At 45.9% G+C, this 24276-nt stretch overlaps 10 protein-coding genes across 10 annotated transcripts; 3 read left to right on the top strand and 7 right to left on the bottom strand. All coding sequences in view use genetic code 12, as the record gives it.

The window, feature by feature from the left end:
* Window positions 1-204: 204 nt before the first annotated feature.
* LODBEIA_P32880 (uncharacterized protein) lies at window positions 205-1443 on the bottom strand (the record flags this gene model as incomplete). Its single annotated transcript, XM_066973381.1, has 1 exon — window positions 205-1443. The coding sequence occupies one exon, from the start codon at window positions 1441-1443 to the stop codon at window positions 205-207; it is 1239 nt and encodes a 412-aa protein (XP_066830226.1).
* A 216-nt stretch (window positions 1444-1659) lies between these two features.
* LODBEIA_P32870 (uncharacterized protein) lies at window positions 1660-3501 on the bottom strand (the record flags this gene model as incomplete). Its single annotated transcript, XM_066973380.1, has 1 exon — window positions 1660-3501. One exon carries the CDS (start codon window positions 3499-3501, stop codon window positions 1660-1662), a length of 1842 nt encoding a protein of 613 aa, XP_066830225.1.
* Window positions 3502-4122: 621 nt separating this feature from the next.
* Window positions 4123-5880, top strand: LODBEIA_P32860 (uncharacterized protein; the record flags this gene model as incomplete). Its single annotated transcript, XM_066973379.1, has 1 exon — window positions 4123-5880. One exon carries the CDS (start codon window positions 4123-4125, stop codon window positions 5878-5880), a length of 1758 nt encoding a protein of 585 aa, XP_066830224.1.
* A 116-nt stretch (window positions 5881-5996) lies between these two features.
* Window positions 5997-12218, bottom strand: LODBEIA_P32850 (uncharacterized protein; the record flags this gene model as incomplete). Its single annotated transcript, XM_066973378.1, has 1 exon — window positions 5997-12218. The coding sequence occupies one exon, from the start codon at window positions 12216-12218 to the stop codon at window positions 5997-5999; it is 6222 nt and encodes a 2073-aa protein (XP_066830223.1).
* Window positions 12219-12693: 475 nt separating this feature from the next.
* On the bottom strand, window positions 12694-14874 carry LODBEIA_P32840 (uncharacterized protein; the record flags this gene model as incomplete). The annotated part of the gene is made up of 1 exon (XM_066973377.1): window positions 12694-14874. The coding sequence occupies one exon, from the start codon at window positions 14872-14874 to the stop codon at window positions 12694-12696; it is 2181 nt and encodes a 726-aa protein (XP_066830222.1).
* Window positions 14875-15326: 452 nt separating this feature from the next.
* LODBEIA_P32830 (uncharacterized protein) lies at window positions 15327-16745 on the bottom strand (the record flags this gene model as incomplete). The annotated part of the gene is made up of 1 exon (XM_066973376.1): window positions 15327-16745. One exon carries the CDS (start codon window positions 16743-16745, stop codon window positions 15327-15329), a length of 1419 nt encoding a protein of 472 aa, XP_066830221.1.
* A 236-nt stretch (window positions 16746-16981) lies between these two features.
* On the top strand, window positions 16982-18040 carry LODBEIA_P32820 (uncharacterized protein; the record flags this gene model as incomplete). Its single annotated transcript, XM_066973375.1, has 1 exon — window positions 16982-18040. The coding sequence occupies one exon, from the start codon at window positions 16982-16984 to the stop codon at window positions 18038-18040; it is 1059 nt and encodes a 352-aa protein (XP_066830220.1).
* Window positions 18041-18384: 344 nt separating this feature from the next.
* LODBEIA_P32810 (uncharacterized protein) lies at window positions 18385-19539 on the bottom strand (the record flags this gene model as incomplete). Its single annotated transcript, XM_066973374.1, has 1 exon — window positions 18385-19539. One exon carries the CDS (start codon window positions 19537-19539, stop codon window positions 18385-18387), a length of 1155 nt encoding a protein of 384 aa, XP_066830219.1.
* Window positions 19540-22442: 2903 nt separating this feature from the next.
* Window positions 22443-22781, bottom strand: LODBEIA_P32800 (ribosomal protein P2; the record flags this gene model as incomplete). Its single annotated transcript, XM_066973373.1, has 1 exon — window positions 22443-22781. The coding sequence occupies one exon, from the start codon at window positions 22779-22781 to the stop codon at window positions 22443-22445; it is 339 nt and encodes a 112-aa protein (XP_066830218.1).
* A 470-nt stretch (window positions 22782-23251) lies between these two features.
* Window positions 23252-23965, top strand: LODBEIA_P32790 (40S ribosomal protein uS19; the record flags this gene model as incomplete). Its single annotated transcript, XM_066973371.1, has 2 exons — window positions 23252-23264; window positions 23550-23965. 2 exons carry the CDS (start codon window positions 23252-23254, stop codon window positions 23963-23965), a joined length of 429 nt encoding a protein of 142 aa, XP_066830217.1.
* Window positions 23966-24276: the final 311 nt, after the last annotated feature.

The raw sequence follows: 24276 nt of genomic DNA, 5'->3' as shown, positions 1-24276 counted from the left end.
TTACTCTATAAATGTATAATTGGCTTAGAGCCTCGAGCCTTAATTACCTGCAATCATCTTGACTCTGGTATTCCAAATAAAAAAACAAAAGCCGTCAGACTTTGAACTAGCCACCAGGAAAGATCAGAAATAAGCGACTCAAGGATTCCACCCCTGTCCCCTGATGTTGCAAAAGCTTTACCACACCCAGGCGGCAGAAAGAATTTAGACACATAAAGCTTTCGGAGGAGGAATATCTGGAACTTTTCCAAGTTGGAAAGAGTCCGCTCGAAATGCCTGTATGAGACTTTGATCAATATTCTGTGTAGCACCACCAGCAATAATTGGAGAGTCTGGAGAGACAGAACTTTCCATCAGATCAATATTCACATCCGTGTCTGTGGGCCCTGTCGCTTGACTCGCTTGTTGTCCTGTGAAAGAAAATGTGGGTTCTCGTCGCGCTGCACTTCCAAAAGGTCGAGATGGCGTTGCTGAAGAAGAAGAAGCAGCAGTAGTGTTACCAAAAGCACCTTGATTTTGGGTTCCAACAATGGTAGATGTCGAAAACGGGTTATTCATTGTCGACTGTTGAGCGCCAAACCCTGTTGGAGCAGTAGTTTTGGGAGGCTGAGCAAAAACGTTTGTTTGCAGTGTGCCGCCCGACAATGAAAACGGCAGATTACCAGTAGCAGTACTACCAAAAGGCGATTTAGCAAAACCAGAGCCGCCAAACGCAGAGTTACCAGAAGAACTCACGTTGTTGGGCCCTGCGTTGTTGTTCGTGTTTGCATTTGCATTGGCAAACGCAGAACCTCCAAAACCGGCATTTCCAAAGCCCGAGCTGCCAAATCCTGAATTTGTCGAGCCCGAACTCGCCACGTTGGGTTTGCCAAAGCTCGAGCTGCCAAACGCGGAGGTGCTCGAGTTTGGGTTGCCAAAGCCCGAATTGCCAAAACCTGAGTTCCCACTACCCAGGCTCCCAAAAGCCAGCTTTGCCGTGCTCGAGTTTCCAAGACCAGAACTACCAAATCCAGAGCTGCCAAAGCCGGAGCTGCCAAACGCTGAGCTGCCAAATGCTGAACTGCCAAACGCCGAGCTGCCAAACGCTGAACCGGACGAGTTGGGGTTGCCGAACCCTGCGTTCCCAAAACTTGAATTTCCAAATCCTGAGCTTCCCGTTGCATTTTTCACGGCAGGATTCGATCCACCAAATCCAGTATTGCCGAATCCAGCACTGCCAAATCCAGCACTACCGAATCCAGCACTGCCAAACCCCCCACCTGACGTTTTATTCGTTGCTAGTGATGACCCTCCGAACCCTGAGCCACCAAAGGCAGAGCCATTATTGTTGATGTTTGTACTGCCTGACCCAAAGCCAGACGAAGATTTGGAAGAAGATGACGTTGCAAATGGATTGGACTGATTGGAGAATGCGGACGAGCCGAATCCCAGCGACCCGAACATTGGTTGTATTAGTTTGTTTGTGTGGAGAGGGCAGGGCAGGTTGGAAAGTCTCTGTGTGTGTGTTTTTTTTTTTTTATAACTCTTTGTTATCGTGTCTTGGGGGGCAGAGAGAATAACATACAAGATTCCGATTTCCACATGAAATCCGTAAAACCATTAGATATGATGTAGTATAATATAGTACAGCGGTCTATTATTCATTTTTTATTTTCAAGCTCATGTTCTACTTGATCTACATTGTTCTGCCAATACGGAAATCTTTTGCCTGCATGTGCGAAAAGCGTTGGAGTAGACTTGTAACATGGAATCTACAACCTCTGTTTTGGTCTTTTCGCCGTTGCAGATTTCTTGCAAGCAGGCCTCGAGTGATTTTCTCAAGATCGGCTTCGATAACGAGATTCCTTCAAACTGCATTCTATCAAAACCTTCAACTAGCCCAATACCAAGTGGCGACGGCACAATGTATTCGCTTTTGTTCTTCTTTTGCTTGGTGGCGTAATTTCGGGAGATGATCTTGTCGATATGCTCAGCGATTGTCGCATCAGTTCCAATTCCATTCACATCCATTAATGCAATTAGCTCGGGTTCCGTCATCAACTGCGGCGGGCTCGTCTTGCCCTCGCCGAGTATGGCGTTGGATATTTTCACCCGTTCTCCTTCTTGGAAAGCGGGCAACTGCTTGGAACTCTCCCATTTCTTGTAGGTGAAAATGTCTAGGTAATTTCTCTCCAACACCATCAATCCTTTGCTTGTGAAAAACTCGTCCCCCCACTGAAGCGTAGCCAGTGTCATGCTCCCTATGGCATCCTTGCTACAACACGCCAAGAAGCGCCGCACAACGTACTCGTAAACTTTCTTCTCGTTGGCACTTTGTAGACTATCGATGGAAACATAGTTGACAGGATGGATTGCCGGGTGCGCGTGGTCGTCGTGGGACCCATTGCGTGGACTCTCGAGCCCTCGCGACAACAAGAGCTCCGTGTACGGGCCCCATCTCGGATCCTGCTTCTGGTTCTCGCAGATCCCCTTAAAGTCCATCGATGAAGGAAACTTGTCCGTTTCTGTTCTTGGGTACGATAGGAAACCCTTGTTGTATAGTTTTTCTGCAGCTTCCAACGTTGCCTTTGCAGACATTTTGAAATACTTGGCGCAGTCCTTTTGTAGCTCCACGGTTGTAAGCGGCAACGGCCTCCAATTGGTGGTTCTCTTGGTCTCGAGCTTAGATATGGTTCCATATTCGTGCTGAAGACACTGTTCATAAATGACCATCACAAAATACCGGTCGAAAATGTGCCCTCGCACCCAGTTGAATGCAGTCTTTTTATTCTCCTTCCGTAGAGACGGCTCAATGTACCAGAACGGCTCTGGTACAAAATTCTGCACCCGGTTATATCTATCCACGACAAACCCAAGTGTCGGGAACTGGCATGTGCCGTACGAGGCCACCTCTTTCTTTTCGATTATCAGGTTCGACCTCAAAGCCTCCGTCAATAGTCGAGTATAGCTAGTGCCCACTCGAAAATCAACCTCTATTCGGCACTCCACCGCCGCAACCAGCCTCAAGTCTAGACTGATGGGCGAGTTTGCCGCACGAACAATGTGACTCCGTTCAAGGTGAGAAAACCGGCTCCTCCAAACATTGCTCATAGTTAAACTCCTGTTGCCCTCCTTGGCCGCGTCAAAGATTTCCTTGCCAATGAACTCGCCTTCGCGATCGCAATCGGTCCAAATCATCAACTTGTCAATGTTTCGTGCCTCTTTGCCAATGTTGTCATACACATCTTTTTTGGTCACTTTGGTTATAATCTTTGCCTTGAAGAGTGCACTCGGGTCGCAGCTGCCCCATTGGTACCCTGGAGCAAACTCGGTTTCGGTGATGTGTCCCACCACAGATGTCATGGTCACATCGCAGCGGCCCGTTTGTGGGAAAGTGAACTGAAAGTCATAGTTTTTGATGAATTTGTTCTTGGAGTTGCGGACGCTGACCCTGCCGCCTCCTAGAATGGTTGCCACCTCTTTTGCAATAGACGGTTTCTCTGCAACGCATAGTATTCTCATAAGCGTCGGGACAAGACAACAACAAAGAAAGCTGGCACTTCTTTCGGCTGGTTTTTAGTTGTTTCTTGTGCCTTTTGTTATTTATTTTTCAAAAAAGAATAAAAGAGAGTGTTTTGGCAGAGACGTTGTTCAATAGTTCAACTTGGACGCGTCTTTGGAGATGGTGCGTACCCGCTTGCTTTCTCTTCTTTCCGTGGCACCACCTTTGGTTCCACATTGACAGAGTTGTTAGACTGGAGAAAAAAGTAACGAGTTAAACCATTGGGTAGTAGAGATGTCTGGACGAACCTACGTTGTTACAATGTATATCAATCGGCTTTCATCACTTGTTTTTTGTTCGCTTTGTAGATACACTGGTGGTGGGTCGGAGTCTCCCGAGGAATAAAAAAGTATGCAGAGTAACTGAATATCCACTTAACAGGTTGGGAACCGTTGACTTTATAGTTGTGGTTGTGATGGTGATGGTGATGCCGCCATTCCCAGGTGTAGACCATTCCATGATGTCTCTTATCGCACACACCATCACGCTTCGTTTATATGTTCTCGCCCCAGGGCATTCTTTTAATAGAAAACGCAATGACAGACAGATCACCATCATCATAGATCAAGTGGAACCAGCAAATGTCACAGCCAAACGTCTATGACTCGATCAGTCTAGCGTCCACCATAAAGCCTGGGAACTCTCCTTTGCACAAGGCAAACGAGCCGGCCAACTTTAAGCACGAAAAGTTGTTTGCAGATGACTTGGATCCGGAAGAATTCATATCAGGCACGAAACTGGACATTGCAACGATAGACCACAAGATTAACGCCACCGCCACCAAGGTCAAAAATGAAGGCTCGTACCCCAATTTGATCAACACGCTGGACGTGAATCTTCTTGGGAAAAGCTATTCTCCGTTTCCGGAGAGTCGTCACTCTTGGGCTTCTGATCTGCGTGATTTGCATCTGGGTGGGGACCAAACGTACAAAGAGCCCATTGCCTACTTGCTAGGGAAAATCGATCTCCTACTGAAACGGTTGACCTCCAAAGCTCTCCTACACAAGGAGATGCTACATTCGGGGCAACCGGGCATTGCCGAGATGAGATTGAGTGTTCAATCGGACTACCAGCAGTTGTCCGAGTGCCATGTGTCCTTGCACGAACTCTACACCAAACAAATGAACTACACAAACGAGACGGAGTTGCTATTTGCCAAATGGGAGCTGAAGAGAGAAAGATTGTTGCAAAACGTGTTTGATATCCTCAGCAAAGACAGTGAACACGGAGGCAAGCTAGCCAGTCTCATCTCAAAGTCACGTGACATCGACGACCAGATGGTGGAGCTCCACGCCAAGTTGGCTGCTTTGAAGCAGAAGAAAGAGGTTATTGCAAGAGAGATTGAGGATACGCAAAGCACGTTGCAAAGTAGAACTGCAATGTTTATTGAGAGGTTCAGAGACCTCGAAGAAAAAGGGAAGCGTATTCTGCACCAGTATTTGGAAGAATGCGGCACTCGCGAAAGGGACGTTCCTGCGTTGTTGAAAGTCGAAATTGTCGATGTATCGTTGCAAAGACTTTCCGGGACAGACTTTTTGCTTAACGACGATGTGGAAAACAATAAACAACAGCAAAAACTTCAACAACAATCACAATCTGGAGTTAGTAACGCACAAGGACAAAATGTTGGAGGTGCTTGGGTTATAGACCACAACAACCAAGACCTCTCAGGGAAATCTCCCCGTGATCTCCCCGTGCCAAAGCAAAACTCCATAGGAATACAACCATATATAGCCCCAGACAAAGTCGACCAGAAAGAAATGAACCATGGCCACGGACCCACGCCATACGATCTAGGATATCTCAAAGGTGCCAAAAACTCGTCGCAATTCAAACATCGCATCCAAAACTTTATCAAGAACATCCAATCTAGAGTTCCCGATCTGCGCAGCAAATTGGGTCCAAACACGCCACGAGATGACGATGGCGATCGATGTTTGGAGAAATTGGACATCAATCTCATCAAGGACCATTTAGAGCGGCAGAAAGCAGCTCTCCACGACCAGATCAGGTTGTCCTCTGCCATGGCTACCGAATACCACCAATGCGCCACACGCTGGGAAAGGATACGTCAAATTGTATCGCAGCATGAAGATCAGTTGGAAGCTGTTTTATCGTCAAGAGGCAAACTGGAGGATACGAAGCCGCTCGTTGGGGTGTTGAGCTCTGCTGTCGACTTGCTTTCGCTGGAGAAAGATATCGTCAGTAGAGCGCACAGGGAGGAGAGCAGTGACATCGCTGGTGTCCACACGAGTGTGATTCTAATGCTCGTCAATAATGAAATTAATGCAATAAAAGCTGGGCTTAAAATCATCGGAGACCTCACTAAACGTAAATAATAATAAGAATAATAAATGTTCAGTGTGATGCTCAAAAGTTACGAAGCTTCGTTTAGCACAGTAGAGCAAGTGTCAATCTTTTCTCTTTGTTTTTGCTCTTTTCCTTTCTACATCATTCATCTCTTTCTTGGTCCTCGAGGAATAAACACGCTTGGCGCCTCGGGTCTCGGTGGTCTCACCACACCCGAGGATGAAGGGCCGAGTGGCTTCTTTGGAATGGTTCCGGACGAGGACGGCTTAAGGTTTTTTACAGAGTTTTCCGGCTTTGATGTAGTTTTGGCTTGCAGGTCGAGATTGGAGCTGGTTTCAGGCCGTGCAATCGAGGGAGTAATAGCTCTTGTAGTAGCTGCGTCGTTTCTAGAGTTTGCATGCCCGACTTTAGCAGGATTGGATGGCAACCCAACTCTGCTTGAAGATACTGGACACCGCGGCATACTCGACGGTAATGCTACTTCTTGAACACTACTACTTCCGCTTCCACTTCCGTTCTCCTTCACTTGTGCATGATTCTTTGGTACATTGTCTCTTGAAAAATCTTGAATTTTGGCCTTCTTTGCCACAAAGCTGTCGGTAGTAGGTCTCTCAACCGATCTCTCCACCGGTCTCTTGATTGAACCTGTCGCCAGCGGGTTTACCGAACGAGACAAGAATCCCGGGTAGGCGCCCGTGATGGAGTTTCTCTGCTCTGCATTCTCCAACAATTTCCTCCACACCTTGTTTCTTGTCAAGGACTGTTTGTTCCCCAAGATCCACAACGTCGTACGCGCACGAGTGAGGGCAACGTTCATACGACGAATGTCACTTAAAAACCCAACATTGCCATCTGGGCTGGCTCGTACACAAGACATGATGATGATTTCCTTTTCTTGCCCCTGGAACCCGTCCACGGTGTTAAAGTCAATCTCGTTAAATATGATCTTCCCATAGCGCTGCTGGAACACGTCTTTGATTGCACGGATTTGCTCTTTGTAAGGCGAAATAATACCAATTCTGCCAGCGAGCTTCTGCTGTGGAATGGTTTCGATGAGCCTCTGCACAAGCTGGAGACAGACGTTTGCCTCCTCGGTGTTGAACAACGACCTTGTCAATTCATTCTTCTCGTGTCTACTAGTAATATCGAAAAAACGATATGGACTCAACGGAGCAATTGAGTGCCATGGCCGGGCATTCTTCACATCCATTCCTGGACCATCCTTCAATTTGGATTGATAAAACTCGGCACTGGGGAACTGGGATATGGCTGGATGCATTCTGTACTGAACATTCAAAAGATACACTGACTCGGGGTGATTTTTCTGCATTCTGACAAACAAACTCTGGTCGTAACCAAAAGTGCAGGCAGCTTGTGACAACACTGTCGGTGGAAGTTGATTTGGATCTCCCACCATTATGCATTTCCGGCAGCCATATCTGAGCGGGATCATCGCCGATAACTCGAGCGACTGGCAAGCCTCATCTATAATCACCTGGTCGAACTTGACGGCCAAGTTGGAAATAAGATCGTGCGCTGACCCTGATAAAGTCGCGCAAAGAACTTGCGCGTTGCCCAATATCCGATTCTGGATATTTCTCCTTCCAATCTCTCTTGTTCTGTACGCAATATCCGATCTCTCTCGTTGCTCATCTAGCCTTTTGGCAAGCTCCCTCCGCTCCTGATTGACTTGGTTCAATCGTTGTTCGAGCTTCTCGATTTCCTTCGAGTTGAGACTTTCCGTGTTGAGCCGGCTTCGAATGTGGTCTCTTTCTTGTACTTTTTTGGTGTGTTCTACTCGAAGGGTAGGGTCAATAACCACATCTTCCTGCTTGGCCTTTAATTCCTTGTCGACTAGTTCTTCCAACGTCAAGTCTTTTACTGAGGCATTGATGGCATCGCTCCTTCCGAGTCTCACCACCCTCAAATCCATGTGGTCTCCCTTGGAGTTTTTCACACCGTCCTTTAACCGCAAAACCAACTCGTCGACGGCAGCATTACTCGGAGCACATATTAATATCTTTGCCGTGTCCGAGGTTTGCTGATCCTGATTGTTGTTGCTGTTTGAAGGAACTTCGATAATTCGCCCGTCATCTTTTCTTCTTTTTTGGGACAAGGAATAGCCCACTATTCCTAAAATTGTTTTGGTTTTCCCCGTACCAGGTGGACCTTGGATCAACGAGAAGCCTTCGTTTTCATAGGAGCCTCTGATGGCCCGTGCTTGCGACTTGTTCACGTCGTAAATCTTGTACATCCCTTCTAGCTCTTCGTCGCTGAAATGGACCGGTTGGTTCGGCGCTGCCGAGACGATTTCCTTTGCCAAGTCGTAATATTCCAAGCCTCTGAGTGAGGAAAACTCTCTTTCGACTGTGATCATCTGCATCACTTTCATTCCCAAAATGGTGGATTGTGGAGTAAGGGAACCAATGACGGGCCCGCTCGGGAAAACTCTGATGGTGACATCGGAAAATTCCAGGTTTGCCGACTTAATCTGCGTGATTTTCCCAAAACACGTTCGAGTTGTTTCAGCTTTCAAATACATTCTTTGGTCATTGGGCAGCAATGCCTCTTGGTTGGGGCACGCTAAAACGATCAAGTCTGTAGCATTCAAACGCCTGTCTTCAATAATTTTCTTGCTCACAGATGTAAAGACGTCAAAAAACCCGTCAATGCTCGTCCTGCTACCCACGATCAATTGGAAAGGGTTCTCTTGAACAGTGTTTTTCGCCGACTGGATAGCCAGCCAGCATTCCAACATCATCAAAGGTTCCATCGTCTTTACGTATTCTTCAACAGTGCTGAATTTATCTCGCACATTTTCATACATCAGGGTATCTTGAGTTGGGTACTGGCTCTTTGAGTTGTAGTTCCATTTCAACACACTCAAATATAAGGGCTTTGTATTCACGTTGAGTCTCTTGTTCATTCTCTCCTTCTCCGACTTTTCGCGTTCAAAGGCACTCTTTTCGTTCATTCTATTGTTACGTTGGATCTTCTTCCCCTTGATGTCAACTTCAATAATCTTGGGTTTCTTTTTCTTTTCAACAAAGAGGTCACTAACGTCGATATCATCATTATCATCATCATCATCGTCGTCGTCGTCGTCATCATTATCATTATCATCATCGTCATCTTCTTCACCTTCAGAATACCCAGCTCTAACCTTTTTGCGTCTCATTGCGTTGAGGGATCTTCCAATCACGGGAGCGGCTTTCCGGTGATTAAAGCCTGCAGGTCTTGCCGGCGCTGGTGCCTTTTCACTTTTTACGGCTCCGGCTCCAGCTCCAGCTCGAGCCAAACTCAAATTCTTGCGCATCATATCCAAGCTATTTGTGCCTTTTACCACGGCAGGTATAGGCGCAATTGGGGGCTCGCTGGATGTGCGGACAAATCTTCCCAAAGTCTGCTGCTTCCCAACACTTGATGATTTCTTCAGCGAGCCAAGAGGGATGGGAGTGAGCTGATCTTGATATAAATCCAACCTTTTTTGCCCTTGCTCCAAAGAGCCACCTCTCATGCCACTCCGGAGACTTACGGGGAAGTTTTCTTCAACAAGTTCAATCTCTTCGCTGTCGGTGGAGTCAATTTCAATCACTTTTCTTTCAAGAGTTGTTCCCGATCTAGTATTCTTGGTCGCTGCATTCTTCAGCGCAAGCTCCAACTTCCTGTTCTCACTCGTTGCATTCACTATAGTCTCGACCAATGTTGGATTAAACTCTTTCGCTTTGGAGATTATTCGAGTCCTTTGTGCCTCCGTCAACTTGTTGTTGAACCTCTTGGCCTTGACGCCAAATTTGGCAAATTTTTCAATCGCCCGGTCATCAATCGAGAAGCACTGTTCTTGGGCAAGATCAAAGACCTTGAACACCAAATCAACGCACGAGTTCAAAAGGGCTATATCGCCCAACTTCAACCAATTCAACATCGAATCAAACGCATCCATGAATTCCTTGAAAAGAAAAAGTGCACAACCTTGGCCCTCGTACGGCGTTAAGCTATCGGCAAACATTCTGATCGACTCAAACAAGAAGTGACTCAAGTCCAACGTGTCCCGTGTAAACTCCACCAATTCCTGCATGTGGTATCTGCCTGCCCAGGTGATTGCCTGGTCGTAGAGCATTTTCAAATACAGAACGCATTCGCTCCAAAATTGAACCACGTCGGTATGAGCATCTGAAACAGATGGTAACAATAACACGGGGTTGACTGGGTCCGACAATGACTGAACAACGTCCATGAGGATCCGTACCGCTCGCGGGCTTGGCTCGAAAGCGGCCATTTTTGTCAAAGTCCTCAAGCTAGAGTTGATTGCCAGGATATTTCCTGCCAAGTTGCGTCTGAGGCCTTTTTGAATCGACTCGAACCTGCCAGCGCCGTCGTACACCTCGGACAACAAATCCATCGCGGGCTGGTACGACTGCGGGAAAAAGATGCATGACCATATAGCATGCAAGCAATCTTTTTCGCTGGCGATATCGTTCAAGTTTTGCGGCGAAGACAAGCTGATATTTCGAAGAATTGGATCAACAAATTTGAGCACTACGTCAACGCATTCGTTATGTTGAGTTTTCGCTCTTGTGATGCTATCCTTGGCATCCGACAGCTTTAATGGATGAAAGCGAACAATCAGCTTCAAATTGTTCAAGCACAGAATCACTTCCTTGGCAAGTGAGACGTTTCCATTCAACTTCAGCCTACTCAACGCTTCCCAAACTGATGGGAAAGTATCAAATAAGAGCGGCTTCTTCCCATCTAGAAGCGCCAACGTGTTTTGAACCAAAATGAGAACATCATATCTCAAGCACTTGAGAAGTAAACTTTTGGCATTGTTGGTGCTGCCCATTGAATTTGGAAAAAATGACAACGACATGGGCACCAACTTGTCGCTTTGAGACTCTATAAAAGCCCTAAAATCTCTAATCTTGAGCAAGTCAAGAGCGTTGTTGTCAACCTCTTCAGATCCTTTACTACTACTACCACTGTAGTTGAATACGACATTTACCAATGAAAAGCCAAAATTATGCACGTAGATTTCACGTTGAGCCTGCAAGTCAGTTAGTGAACTTCCATTTGAACCATTTCCACCACCGCCATTACCTGCGGAAAACATAAATAGAAATGAGCTCAACCTCCTGCACACTTCTTGCTTTCTTGTAGTTTCTACCGATTCTAAAAGTCGAAGCATCCACATGAGCAAATCATCCAAAGTCCAGTCATTGACAGTATTATTGTGTTCTATCGAAGCCCGCTGAAGATGTCGAAGGTAGTTGGTGTTGTGAAGCATCCTTCTAACGAGCCGCGGCATGTCTATTTGCGGATTGAGCGTCCAAAACTGGTGTTGCAAACGACGCAAAAATTTGGCCATTATTTTCAACAATACCGGGAATGGTTCGTTTAAATCGGCCATCAAGCAGTTGCCAAATAACACCATTATCGGAAAAAGCTGTATCCCCTTGAGCGGGGCCATCGCGTCAATGTCTCCTGGGCAATTGAGCCTGTTGACAAAAGCGGCATCGTCCATAAAGTCCAACAAGACGTTCAAGTTGTCCCAGAATTTGATGCACATCCTATCACTAAAGAACGCGGTGTCTTGAATCCGATATAGATGGATGGAGAATTCTAACACCACCGATTCAGGCAAACTAGCCCCGTCATACACTACTTGCTCTCTTCTTTGTCTTAGTTCATTTACCCATTGCCACGCCCACAATTTTTGATCTCCGGTTGATTCAAACAACAAGTAGACCAACCCCGGTAGGAGTCTCTGAGGCATATGTTCCAATCTGGTGGTTCTCGCGAAGCTGATCATGACATTGAATTTCTCCTTTATATCTTCATTGAATCTGAGTATGCCAGGGTTGTTTAAACACCATCCAAAACTAGTTTCAATGGCGCTTGCATCACTGATTTCATTTCTCTCCACTTGCTCATACGCCGATTCAAAAATCGGTCCTAAAACTTCAATCTCCCATGTGTTAATCGCGTTGATGAAATGGTCAATCTTCTCAATCTCCACCATGCGTGTCTTTATAAAATTCAACCTCAACTCTGCCTTTCCCTTGTTGAACTCCCTCAAGCACTTGCCACATCTCGTCAAGCTAGTGGCCATATACGGTCGCAAGCTCGACGTTACACCATCCTTGGGGAACGAGAATAGAATCAACGAGTAAACGGACGCAGGGTAGAGCTTGTCATTACAGAACCAATGCACTTGGTTGGAGTTTTTTAGTAGATACTCGTGGCACTTTCTCAACGCAACCTGATGAACATCGATATCCTTGGATCCTTCCAAAGATCTGTTGATTACGGCCCGTAGTTCATCAAAAGCTTCTTTATCTTCTAGTTCGTGACCGTCATTGCTTTGCATTATTTTTTTTTTTCAAGTGTAGACTTAAAAGCGTGCAGTTTTCTATATATATAGCGTGACTGTGGAAGACGTCGAAGATGAAGTCAAAGTCAAAGTCGAAGATGAAGATGAAACACCAAAAAGAAAGAAAGAAAGAAAGAACCGTTTGAATTAAAGGCAATACTCTTTTTCTCTTTTTTTTTTTTTATGTATTTTATTTAGTTGATTTAATTTGATTTGATTCTTTTTTCCCCATTCCTATTCCAAACTGGGTGTCCAAAAGCTGACAGAGGAAAGGGTGCTCTTTATACATGGTAAAATCGAGAGGAAACTAAAATTAAAACACCCTACAGAGCGTGTTTAGCCCCCCCACGTACGTAGCAGGAAGAGGCAAGACACGTACTGTAGAGATTTTAAAAACAATTAGAGCAAAAAAAGAGGAAAGGAGACGCGATGGTTTGGGGGGGGAAAGGGGGGAATTGTTTCTTGGTTTTTTTCAGAACAAGGCAAAGTCCAAATTCAACTTCTCGGCAGCTTGAAGCCAGTCGTCTCCACTTGACCAGCAGTGTTTCATAATCTGCAAGCTCTTTTTTGCATTGATGTTGCCCATGTCACTCATCTCCTGGAACTTGGTCTTGAAAAACTCTTGAAGCCTCACGTCCAAGGTTTCACAAGCCGCGGTAAAGAAACAGAATATACAACATGTTTCCGTGGGCGACTTTGCCGGGATCATTTTCACGGTCAAGAGGCCAATGTTGCTGGCCAAGTTTTGCACCAAGGGTGATCTTCTTGGAATGTGAAGCGCTCTTCGGTACAAGTGGATGGTGCCCGCATCGCAGAATATCCGGTTGGTGCACTTCAATATTTCAATCTCTTTTGCTCTCGACTCGTCTCCAACTTCAACAATCTTCTTTTGACGCTCTGTCATGGAATCCTCCTCTCTCGAGCATTGGTCCTGCAATGCCTTTTTGATTTCTAAAACCTCGGAGATGAGCTCGAGCGGGATCGAAACGGAGTGTGCGCCTTCTTGCTTTAAATAGTCGCTGATTTTCCTGGTAACGAGCGTGATTTTGGCAAAATACGACAAAAGCTGGAGGTCAAACCCCATCATGCGGTCAACGTCCAACGAGCTCGAGTTTTCGCTCACTTGTTTATCGTAATTCAAGCTCACCACTGAGCTCACCGGCTCATAGCTTCCCAAGTCGTCAGTGATTAAAAGGTATTTATCCGAGTTTTTTGAAGCTGAAAGCGCTCCAATGACATCCATGTAAACAAACCAGCGCAACAAAAAAAACGTCACGTCCTTGTCGCTCCCTGACAAATTGGTTCTTTCCATAGAGACCATTGACCTTGCTTTGATGATTTGGCGTGCCCCAATGGTATGCGCGCGGTGCTTGCTAAAGTCTTTGGAATCGAAAATCTCAAAACAGGACAAGAGCAAAGCAGTCGCCAAGGTCTGGTCGGAGGTGGCTTTCGTATTGTCCTGCAATAGATGGAGTAGCTCGCTACAGGACCTCGACATCAACTTTTCAATAATCTCATCTGGCACGTCATTGGTGCCTATAAGCAGGGCTCTTATCTTGGCGGAAAAGGCAAGCAATATCGTCAACACCGAGGAGTACTCCATCGCCATTTGTGGAAGCAAGATTCTGAATGGATTCTCCTTGTAGATCCCCGAGGGTGCCGGCACCAAGTGCTGGGACGCGACATTCACCCAAAAATGCATCAAGTCTCTGTAAAAGGGCACCTCGAGCAACAACGACGGGAGCGGGGTAAGCTGTCGCGGTATTTGGCTGAAAAAATATTCCGGCCTCTCCTTTTCAGCATCCACGCCTAGTAACGGCGGTTGCACCGGTTCTTGTTCTGCCCTCAAAGGAGCGCGAGGCCGATAAACCAATGGCATCACGTCTGGGACCAAATGCCCAGCTTGCGACGGCATATACTGTTCAATCGCCGATAAATCCTGGGTGTATGACGATAGACTAGACAAAACATCTGCATGGGTCCAGTTGTTTTGGCCATCGAATCTCTCCATAAAGTCCAGCAATATGGCCGAGTTTCTGGGTATGAACTGGAACTCGCCGCCGGTTCTCCTAGTAATTGTCCTTTCAAGCTCGTCTAACCCAGCAGGAACCAAGCCATGTTCCTCCAAGGGTATGCCCGTCTGCGTCAGCAGCATAGGCAAAGGCAAAGGTGGGTTGTCTGAAATGGGCAATACACTACTATCATTGCCCCTGTTGCCGCCCTCAAGCAAGCTCGTCGCCGTGCCAGCGGGGATTAAGAAACTGCTGAGCGGTGTAATGGGAGTATGGATCTCGTGCTCGTGGGGAAGAAGAAGAGGAGGAGGAGGAGGAGCAAACACGCTGGCGAGCAGTTCATTTTCCGGCACAATATGCATCTCCTTGCTCAAAGTGCGGTTGAGATTCTCCTTCAAATACTCCTTGTCCTTGGGTGTCTGAGGTGCTGACGGGTACGAGTTCTTGCTGCTACTCCTTTTGCTGGCGTCCTTGTACGGTCGCCCTCCCCACGTAAGTTTCATTGAATAATCGCAGTCAAAGTTCCTCTTGGTGCAGTAGCTGCACTTGGGCTTTTGCTCATCGCATTTGATCTTTAGCCTCTTGCAAGCATGGCAGCCCTTGCGGCTGCGCTTGATCTTCTTCTTCTTTTCCCCCTCCATAACAAACCTGGTTTTTGGCTACGTCTTGTGGCGTGAGTTTTGAACAATATAGTGAGAGAGTGGGTTTCAGATAAAAATAAGTTGTGTTTCCTTTGTTTTTTTTGTTTTTTTTTGAATTTTATACCCCCCTTGACATTCCCAGAGAAGTTGCAATTTACAATAAAGGGAAAAAAAAAAGAACGGAACCTCATGGATTTATTTGATTTGAAAATGGAGAGAAGACTTAAGGTGAGAAGGCTTAGACATCATGAAAGTGAAAAGAATCAAAAGAAGAATGGGAAACTTGTCTATTCATGTATGAAGGTGGGGAGACCTGTAAGAAAAAAGACTCTGAATGATAGTATGGTCTCAGAGGTTCCAACCGAGAAAAGTTTCTTCAGGAACTTGGACGGGGACAGGACATAAGGGAGGACCTGTCACGTGAAAGAGCCGTAGGCCTGTCAAAAATGTTTCTATTCTTCGACGCCAGGCATGCCAAAGAATAGCAAGCCGTAACAGTTCGACGACTTGTCTGAGAAATGGTCGTACGTCTTGCCGATGCGGTCGCCGCAGTTGAAGCAGAAATGAGTGTCGCACTTGCCGCATTTCATGCGATTACAACCGTCACTTTTCTCAATGACAGCCCCGCAATTGGGGCATTTGTTCAAGTTTGTCCCCTGCTTCATCATCGACTCAAATAGTTGGTCCATTTGGTATTCGTCAACCGCTAGTAGGATCCGTTTCATTCCGTATTTTGCATTGAGGATTTTCCGTTCGTTCGAACCGGGCGCTAGTGAGGGGTAACTCTCCAAGCACTCAACGGGAATCCCGCCGTATGCGCTGTTGTCTTCGGTCACTTTTGCGCATTGTTTGAACCTTGCGTGGTAGGACATGAGGCAGTTGAAGCAAAAGGCATATCGACACACAGGGCAGACCACGAGCCGCTCGTTCAATTCTTCTCGAAATATCATCTCTTCGCAATTAGTGCGTGGGCATCGGACTAGTCGGTTCGGAAGTAGTCTACCAACGAGCTCAAACTGGGTATTTTTGAAAAGCTTGAGATACCGCTCAATGAGCTCTGGCGCGAGAAGTTGTTTCAAAATAGTCATCGGCACGGGAGGGGTCTGCAAATTTTTCACAATGTCTCTCACGTTGGTGTTGCTCATCATCCACGCTTCAAGGTTCAACAACTCGGCTTTGTCTTTTAGATGTTTCTTTGTGCAGGTGAACTCGGGGCAATGGATCTTGTCAATCTCGCCCGAGACGATGTTGGCGGTGAAAAAGCTTGTCAAGCACTCGTTGCAAAAGACATGTTGGCAGTTTTCAAACTGGGTGCAGTTTGTGCCCTTGTAGTCCGATTGACAAATCTCGCACGTGAACGTTTTGCCGTTGAATTCTTCCTGCTTGCAAAACTGGTCGTGCTCGAGGATCCTGACAAACTCGCCGATGCTAAATACCTCCACCTTGCTCGGGGCTATAGTTTCAGTGTTTTGATGGATGTGATCAAGAATGCTAAACACAACTAGATCCCGGTAATCGTCCCAGATTTGTAGTAGATCTCGTTGCAAATTGCCAAGAACATCTTCATCTATAGTTGGACAGCTCAATTTTATTTCTGGAGGTCGGCTCTCGGGGTAGCCTTCAACTAGCCGTATAGCGACATCTATGGGGGTCAAGTGCGTAATGGTGGCTGAAGAAAGGACACTCGTTTCCCCCTCATCGGTCTTATCTATCAAGTTGAGCCTTGTGGGAGCAACTTTTAGGGGGATGGTTATCGACGCCACACACTTGTCTTCTTCGAGCCTCAAGCTCTCGTATATCATTCCACATGACTGTAACTCTTGTAGCCTTGGGTCATCTGAGAACTCTAAATTGTTGTTGTTGTTCGCCATTGGTGATGGTGATGATGATGAGGAGGATGAGCCTGCCTTCGCCACATGATAACCGGGGTGTGAGACCCGGTAGCCTAGCTTTTTTTTGGCACTCCCTCGTAGACATCAACTTGGAAATTTTCAAACCAGAACACATACACGTTACCGAACAAACCAAGTGAAATCCCACATACCCACCCACACTCGCGCAAACGCAAGGACAACCCGAGGAAAAAAAAGAGTAGGAGAAGGAAAAGATGGATTCTTTTTCCAAAAAAGTCAAGACTTTTGACGCTTTCCCCAAAGTTGATCCGCAGCACCAGGTGCGGTCACAGCGAGGAGGGTACTCGACACTTTTAACCTATTTTTTTGGGCTACTCATACTATGGATCGAGGTGGGAGGGTTCATTGGCGGATACGTGGACAGACAATTTCTCGTTGACAATGTCATACGATCAGAGTTGACCATCAATGTCGACATGATCGTGGCCATGCCCTGCGAGTTTATCCATACCAACGTGGAGGACATTACACGCGACCGCTTTTTAGCTGGCGAAACCTTGAATTTCGAAGGGTTGAATTTCTTTATACCGCAAGGGTTCAGGATGAACAACCCCAACGATTTCCACGAGACACCAGAGTTGGACGCGGTGATGCAGGATAGTCTACGCGCTGAGTTTCGGCTGCAAGGACAGCGAGTTAATGAAGATGCTCCCGCGTGCCACATCTTTGGCTCGATCCCCGTGAATCAAGTCAAGGGCGATTTCCGCATCACAGGCAAAGGCTTTGGCTACCGTGACCGGCTGCATGTGCCCATCGAGGCACTCAATTTCACGCATGCGATTCAAGAGTTTTCCTTTGGTGAGTTTTTCCCCTTTTTGAGCAACCCGTTGGATGCCACGGGGAAAATCACACCCGAGAATTTGCAGGCGTACGTTTATCACGCGCAAGTTGTGCCCACGGTTTATGAAAAATTGGGGTTGCAAGTAGACACCAATCAGTACTCGTTGACGGAGAACCATTATGTTATCAAGATTGATGAGGTGTCGAAACGAGCTCAGGGGGTACCGGGTATCTATTTCAGATACGAGTTTGAACCTATCAAATTGACCATTACTGAAAAGAGGATCCCCTTTTTGCAGTTTATCGCAAAGATTGGAACTATCGGCGGCGGTATACTTGTTGCCGCGGGTTATCTTTTCAAACTATATGAGAAGTTGTTGCTACTAGTGTTTGGCAAAAAATATGTCAACCAAGGCCAGGAAAAGAAGGACGGAGGCTTGCTAGATAAAAAAGTGCCAAAGATGTCAGAATAGAAGAGAGAACAGATGGAAACAAAAGCATAAGATGAAGTAGTTAGATTACCTACACTTTATGGTGTGAAAAAGATTTAGATTGATTTCCCCAATAGATGCAACACTTATACACTTTACTCTCAAAGAAGAAAAAAAAAATATAGGCAAAGCAATAATACTATTCCAACCGAACCTATTTGAACTCTATTTCGGACTCAGATTAACCTGTAATTCGAGGTGGCGTGTATATTGAAGAAACTAAAAAAAAACATACTGAACTGAAGTAAACTGAAAACCGTGAAAACCGTGAAAACCTTGTAAAAATAAATAAAAAGCAAAAACAAAAAGTGTTTCTCTATTATACTCTATGCTCTCGACGTAGCTATTGTCTCGAGTAACTGTAAAATCTTATCCATGCGCTGATTAGATTCCCTTTTAAACTGGTCAAGATCCGCACGCACCGCACTAAACTCGGCGCTGAATTGTCTTTCAAGTGCCGCGATCTGTTCTGAAAACACCTCTCGCGTATCTTCTCGTAGATGACGCTTCTTGCTTGTTTTAATGATAGGCTCCAGCTGATGCTGATACTGAGGCAAAGGCTGCGGTTGAGGCGAGATTGTAGATGTGCCGAATACTGGTGCTGAATCCCATCCTTTTGCCCTTGGGACTCTGCTGCCGTCAGAGGCAAATTGCTCGTCTGCGCTGAGCAAGTTGCCAAAGTCGCGAGTCTTGGTGTCGATGTTTCTTGTGTCGAGCTTTGGTGCATCGTGGATTGCGCTCAAGGTGGAGTCGCCAAAGTTGCTTGGGTTGATGGCTGATGCAATCAATTCGTCGTCATATAGGCTGCTCACTGACGACTCTGTCCTCGTGCGCGTATCGTCCACCGACAAGGAACCATTTTGAAACGAGTTGCTGACGCCGGGGACAGTTGGAATCGGGTTGGAAAATACATCACGGCCTGTTTGTGTTTGTGTTCGAGAAGCGGCATATGGGTCGCTAGCAGGCAGAATATTCTGAGACGTTACATTGTCAAGTTTCAAGTCCACCGGTGACAAGTCCACCGGTGACGACGAAGCTACGGTTACAGCCGCTGTTGCCGGGGCTGTTGTTGTCACTTCTTCGTCTTCGCCGCCGCTTGCCCAGCCGCCATATTCTTGAAAAGGGTGCTCTTGAATACAATTAGTTTGGAACATGAAGTCGGTGATCTTCATCAAGCAAGCTTCATTTTCATTAAAATGAGCCGGGTGACCCTCATGCCGCAACCGGTTTTCAAAGTTCTTCCTCAAAGTCTGAAATCTCTGGTTAATGGTTCGACTTTGGACAATGTTCGCATTGAACTTGTTGTTGAAGCATGTCAAGACTTTTTCCCATGTTTTAATCTTGTTTCCTCTGGTGAATATCTCCTGGCAGTTCTGGTATATAAGATGGAGCAAATAATGATCCGAATCGTATGTGAATTGGAAGTTGCTTCTCCTCGGCATGGAGTTGACTGAAGATGCTGGCCAAAGACCTTGATTCATTGATTGTGTTTGCTTGTTTTGTTTGTCACTTTAAGCTTTATCGACTAGTTGCGATGTGATAAACGATATGGAACACAGCGTGATTGGCATACGATGAAAAATGTGCAGCTTGCAGGTATATTTAAATCATTTTGCTGACAAGGTTTTCCAGTTTGATCACCGACATCCTCTCATAGTCCTCTCATCCTTCCACATGGAGATGGTTCCACATTACGCGAAGTAAACAGCTCGGAAAATCAAATGCACAACGGTAAATGGCACTTTTTGGTAGAGGGCGGTGGGTTTGTCTCTGGAAAAAAAAAAAAGCTAAAACAATAAACTATCTCGGCTTTTCGATAATTATCGCAAACTGGAAAAAACTCAATCATCTCTTGTCCAGTTTGCTCACTCTGTGGGCATCAAAGACAGACAAAGCAGATGTAGACAGAGACGTGGACATTCTCGCAAAACTGGATCTTCGAGGGTGGGTCCTTCCCTCATGAACACAGTAACCCCGTACCTTTTTTTGCGTTTTCCTGGTGGCAAAATACATGATTCTTTAATTCCAGAGCCATCATGGTTTTTTTTTTACGCGGAAGAAGAAAGGTTTGCCTCTCGCGGCATATTGCTGGAGTAACCTTAAATGACGATCCAAAACATGAAACCCGCCAAAATTGAAAAAGAAAGAAAAGGAAAGGATTCAACCCACTTGGCATTGATTCCATCTCTCGTGTCTGTCTAATCAAACAAGAGTGGGCCATACGCAACGTTCTAGTCTATTCTCCAGCAAGCGTGAGAACAAAAAAAAAAATAAACCAAACGATAGAGGTTTATACTTGATAAGTAAGGAGTAGGGATATAATTGAGCTGTTGGTCCCCCCATTCGTCACCATCCGCCGCGTATCCAATGATTCAACTGCGCTTCTAGCTTGGAGCACCATTTTCAGTAACAGGCCGTGAAACATGTTCTTTCGCTGCGGGACCCCACTAGTTTCTTTTGCTTGAACTATGGACACATGGTCGGTGCTGTTTCTCTAGCAACACAACACAATCATTGAAAGAACTTTGACTATTCCCGCCTATAACCCTCTTCTCGCAAGCGGGATACTCTTTTGCTCGAAAATGAGCTATTTCGGTAACCCGCGTAGATTTTTCCGGTGGCAAAAAAAGCCCAGGGAACTTGTCGCATTTACCGAGACACACATTTTCCCCTTGTAACAATCAGATTGAAGAGAACAAGAGATCTGCGCCGGGCGTAACACCAGGGACAGAAAACAGTCGCTATCTCCGGCAACACGAACCGCGGTCAAAGAGAAGAGAACGAGAACAGGAAAGAGAATCCTCTCCGTCGGGCCCAGTGGTAACCTGTTTGTTCCCTCGCGGTGTTTTCCTCTCCATCCCCATCCGCGTAGAAAACTGTTCCACTGAAGCGCAAAATAGCTTTAGAATCTCGTGGAATGTTCCACGCTGACGGCTACTCTGACAGTGACAGTGACAGTGACAGTGACATTATTTTCTTTTTGGTGTGTTCTCTTATTATTACCACGTAGTACGTGTATGGTTCATTACAGCGCGGAATTGTTTTGTCGCGGCGCGATTTAGCGACGCTCCCGCGAAAATATGACACCCACACAAAAGTAGTAAATGTCTCGGGATCAAAAAGTCGCAAGTAGTGTGGCAACGCCACACCCTCTGCTGACGTTCTACACGGCTTCCACCTTTCGGATTTTTCTAGAAGAATGATGACTATGGGCTATAGCTTAGCGGATGGAAAGGTGCACTTTCTCTACTGGGTGGATTCACCACCTCTCTACAACTGGGTTACTGTAGTGACAAGCGCATGCCCCTTTTTGTATATTTTGCGCTTCCATCAGGGCCTGAAGCATGAGGCATGGATGGAATCTTTTCATTTTTTTAGGTAAAACCGCTTATGGAGCAGCCTAGCTTCCTCAGTTACTCTTCTTCCCCCCACCGTGCGTATGTCAAATGCCGCCTGGGGAATTAACAATAGAAACCTACCGTCCTTTCCACGGGGATCAAGTCTTGCCACTCATGAGTCTTTAGCTGAAGTGGCGAAAAAAAAAAAAGAAACAAGGGGAAAACATGAACAACAGATGGTGAACATTTAAAAGAAAAAACTATTGCCTGCCTTATTTTCTAGTTAGGGCTCTAGCTTCAATCTAGAACAGTGCTGATTCTAGACTCTTTCTTTTCAAGTTCAATGCAAGAGTAGGACTCTAGAGTTTTATGTCGAGATGAGTCTAGTGATACTCTTTGTTATTTTTTGTTCAAGTGCCAGAGAAGAGTTGGGTACTGACCGCGGGGCATATTTTTTTTGTAAATAACGAGAGCTCCACTTGTGGGCTATTTGTCTAATTTCTGGCTGTTGTGTTCATCGCCGGTGTCTTTGAAAAAGGGTTTACTCGGGATTGAAGAAAAAGAAGAGGTTCGAAATGGAAACGCCGCCGCCGCCTCTGTCTGCACCGGCATTGGCATTGCGCCATGAGCCTCGAGCTCAGGTGTGGAAAGTAGGGTCTGTGTGCGGGTATTGCAAAGAGCACAGATTGGTTGTTTTTTTCCCCTCAAGCACTTCACGATGAAGACGTTACTCCTTCAGTTTCCTACGTCGTGGATAAAAGGAAAAGGGCGTAGCTACAGATTCAAGGTTGATGCTTGTTTTTTGTTGTTTTTTCCCCCATCAACCTCCTCAATCACCTCACGATCAAGACGTTACTCCTTCAGTTTCCTACGTCGTGGATAAAAGGAAAAGGGCGTAGCTACAGATTCAAGGTTGATGCTTGTTTTTTGTTGTTTTTTTTTTTATTTTCATTTCATCCGACTTCATAACGGTGAACTAAATACATAAACGGTTCTCTCGAACTCATTCTCTAGTATAGAATCAGCTCTCTCTCCGAATGTTCCATTTAGTCAAACAAACCGAAACCCATGTCATCGTCAGACTCTTCCTTTTCTTCCTCCTTGGCTTCTTCAGCAGCTTCTTCGGCAGCAGCACCACCGGCAGCGGCACCGGCACCTGCAGAGCTTGAGACAGCAGCACCTCCAGATGGAACCGAAGCCAACTTGGTGTTTCCTTCAGCAATCAACTGACCGATGTCTTTACCTTCCAAGTCTCTCAACAAGAGGGACAATCTGTCGCTTTCAACTTCGACACCAACCGACTCCAACAAGGAGGAGATGTCTTGCGATGATGGGGAGGCGTTTCCACCTTGGACTAACAACAAGTAGGCAGCTAAGTATTTCATTGTGTTTGGACGTGTAGAATAATCACTTTTAAGCAAACAAACGGCAGACTATCCTTTGGTTGGTGAGAAGGGCTCCTCTTGCAAAATTGGCGTTCGCTCTGCAAAGTCAATTTTTCAATTTTCCTGGCCCATAGGTTGGTTGTTGCAAAAGAGAGAGAGAGTGTGTGTGTGTAAGAGACAGGGACCTTCATAAGTTGTATGCAGTTTGAGCACGTGCATATGATTAGGGCTGAAAGGGCATTGAAGTATGCTACCAAATGTTTCCATACCAGTAGTGTCGTTACCAGCGAAAGGCCACTATGTTGTATGCGAGTGCGTGTGTGAGTGTGTATACTGTGTGAGTATACTGTGTGTATCCCGAGCTAGAGAGTACGCTCTCTCACCAATACTAGTTGAAAAAAAAAAGATTTTTGGGACATTGAATTTTCACTGCCAAACGGTAGATATACAACACCACATACACATAGAACATGGTTGACGCTGGTATGTCGACTTTCTGAAACCCAGGATCCAAACCGGAATTGGAATGACGGTAACAGGGGGATATATTGAGAGCACGAAAGAGGGATAGACGAAGGGAGGGACAGTTTGAGCCCATCTTGGAAAGCATTTTAAAGTGATGAATGGGATTACGTTTGGATAGATTCTCCTCTACGTGTTGAGCTATTCGCCGCTGCCTGTTTACCTTGGGGTCTTGGTATCTTCGTCAAACTCGGAAATGATTCTGGAAAGTTACGCGAACTTGGAATACTAACTATTTATCTCTAGCTGACAAAAAGAAGAGAACATTCAAACAATTCTCCTTCAAGGGTGTTGACTTGAAAGACTTGGTTGAAATGCCAACTGAAGAGTTCACCAAGTTGTGTGGTGCCAGAGTCAGAAGAAGATTCTCTAGAGGTTTGGATGCCAAGCCAATGGGTTTGATCAAGAAATTGAGAGCTGCTAGAGCCGCCACCGAGCCAAACGAAAGGCCAGCTATCGTCAAGACCCACTTGAGAAACATGATTGTGGTCCCAGAGATGATTGGTTCAGTTGTTGGTGTTTACAACGGTAAAGTTTTCAACACTGTTGAAATCAAACCAGAAATGGTTGGCCACTACTTGGGAGAATTCTCAATCACATACACCCCAGTTAGACACGGAAGAGCTGGTAACGCTTCATCGAGATTCATGCCATTGAGATAAACTTTTGCCGCATAATGATCAATGCTCACGCAACTCAAGACCGCAATCCCCCTTTCACCTCATCTCACCTCACTTCAACTTTGTAATTTATAGCTATAAGGTTAATTCTACGAAATTAAAAAAGAAAAAGAGAGATTCTTTCGTATCCTTTGTAGACTGAAGATTGTCTGGAGCATTTCCTACTCTTGTTTGCACGGCGAACATTGTTGGTGGCAGTGGGCAGCAGTAATAGAGTGTGAGCACGCGGGATGTCACTGAAAAATCAGATTTGAAATCAACAAAAGGGACGACTATACGCAACAAACACTCAC

Source organism: Lodderomyces beijingensis (assembly GCF_963989305.1).
Source record: "Lodderomyces beijingensis strain CBS 14171 genome assembly, chromosome: 4".
NCBI classification, from domain to species: Eukaryota; Fungi; Ascomycota; class Pichiomycetes; order Serinales; family Debaryomycetaceae; genus Lodderomyces; species Lodderomyces beijingensis.
This window is presented reverse-complemented; position numbering and strand designations above follow the sequence as displayed.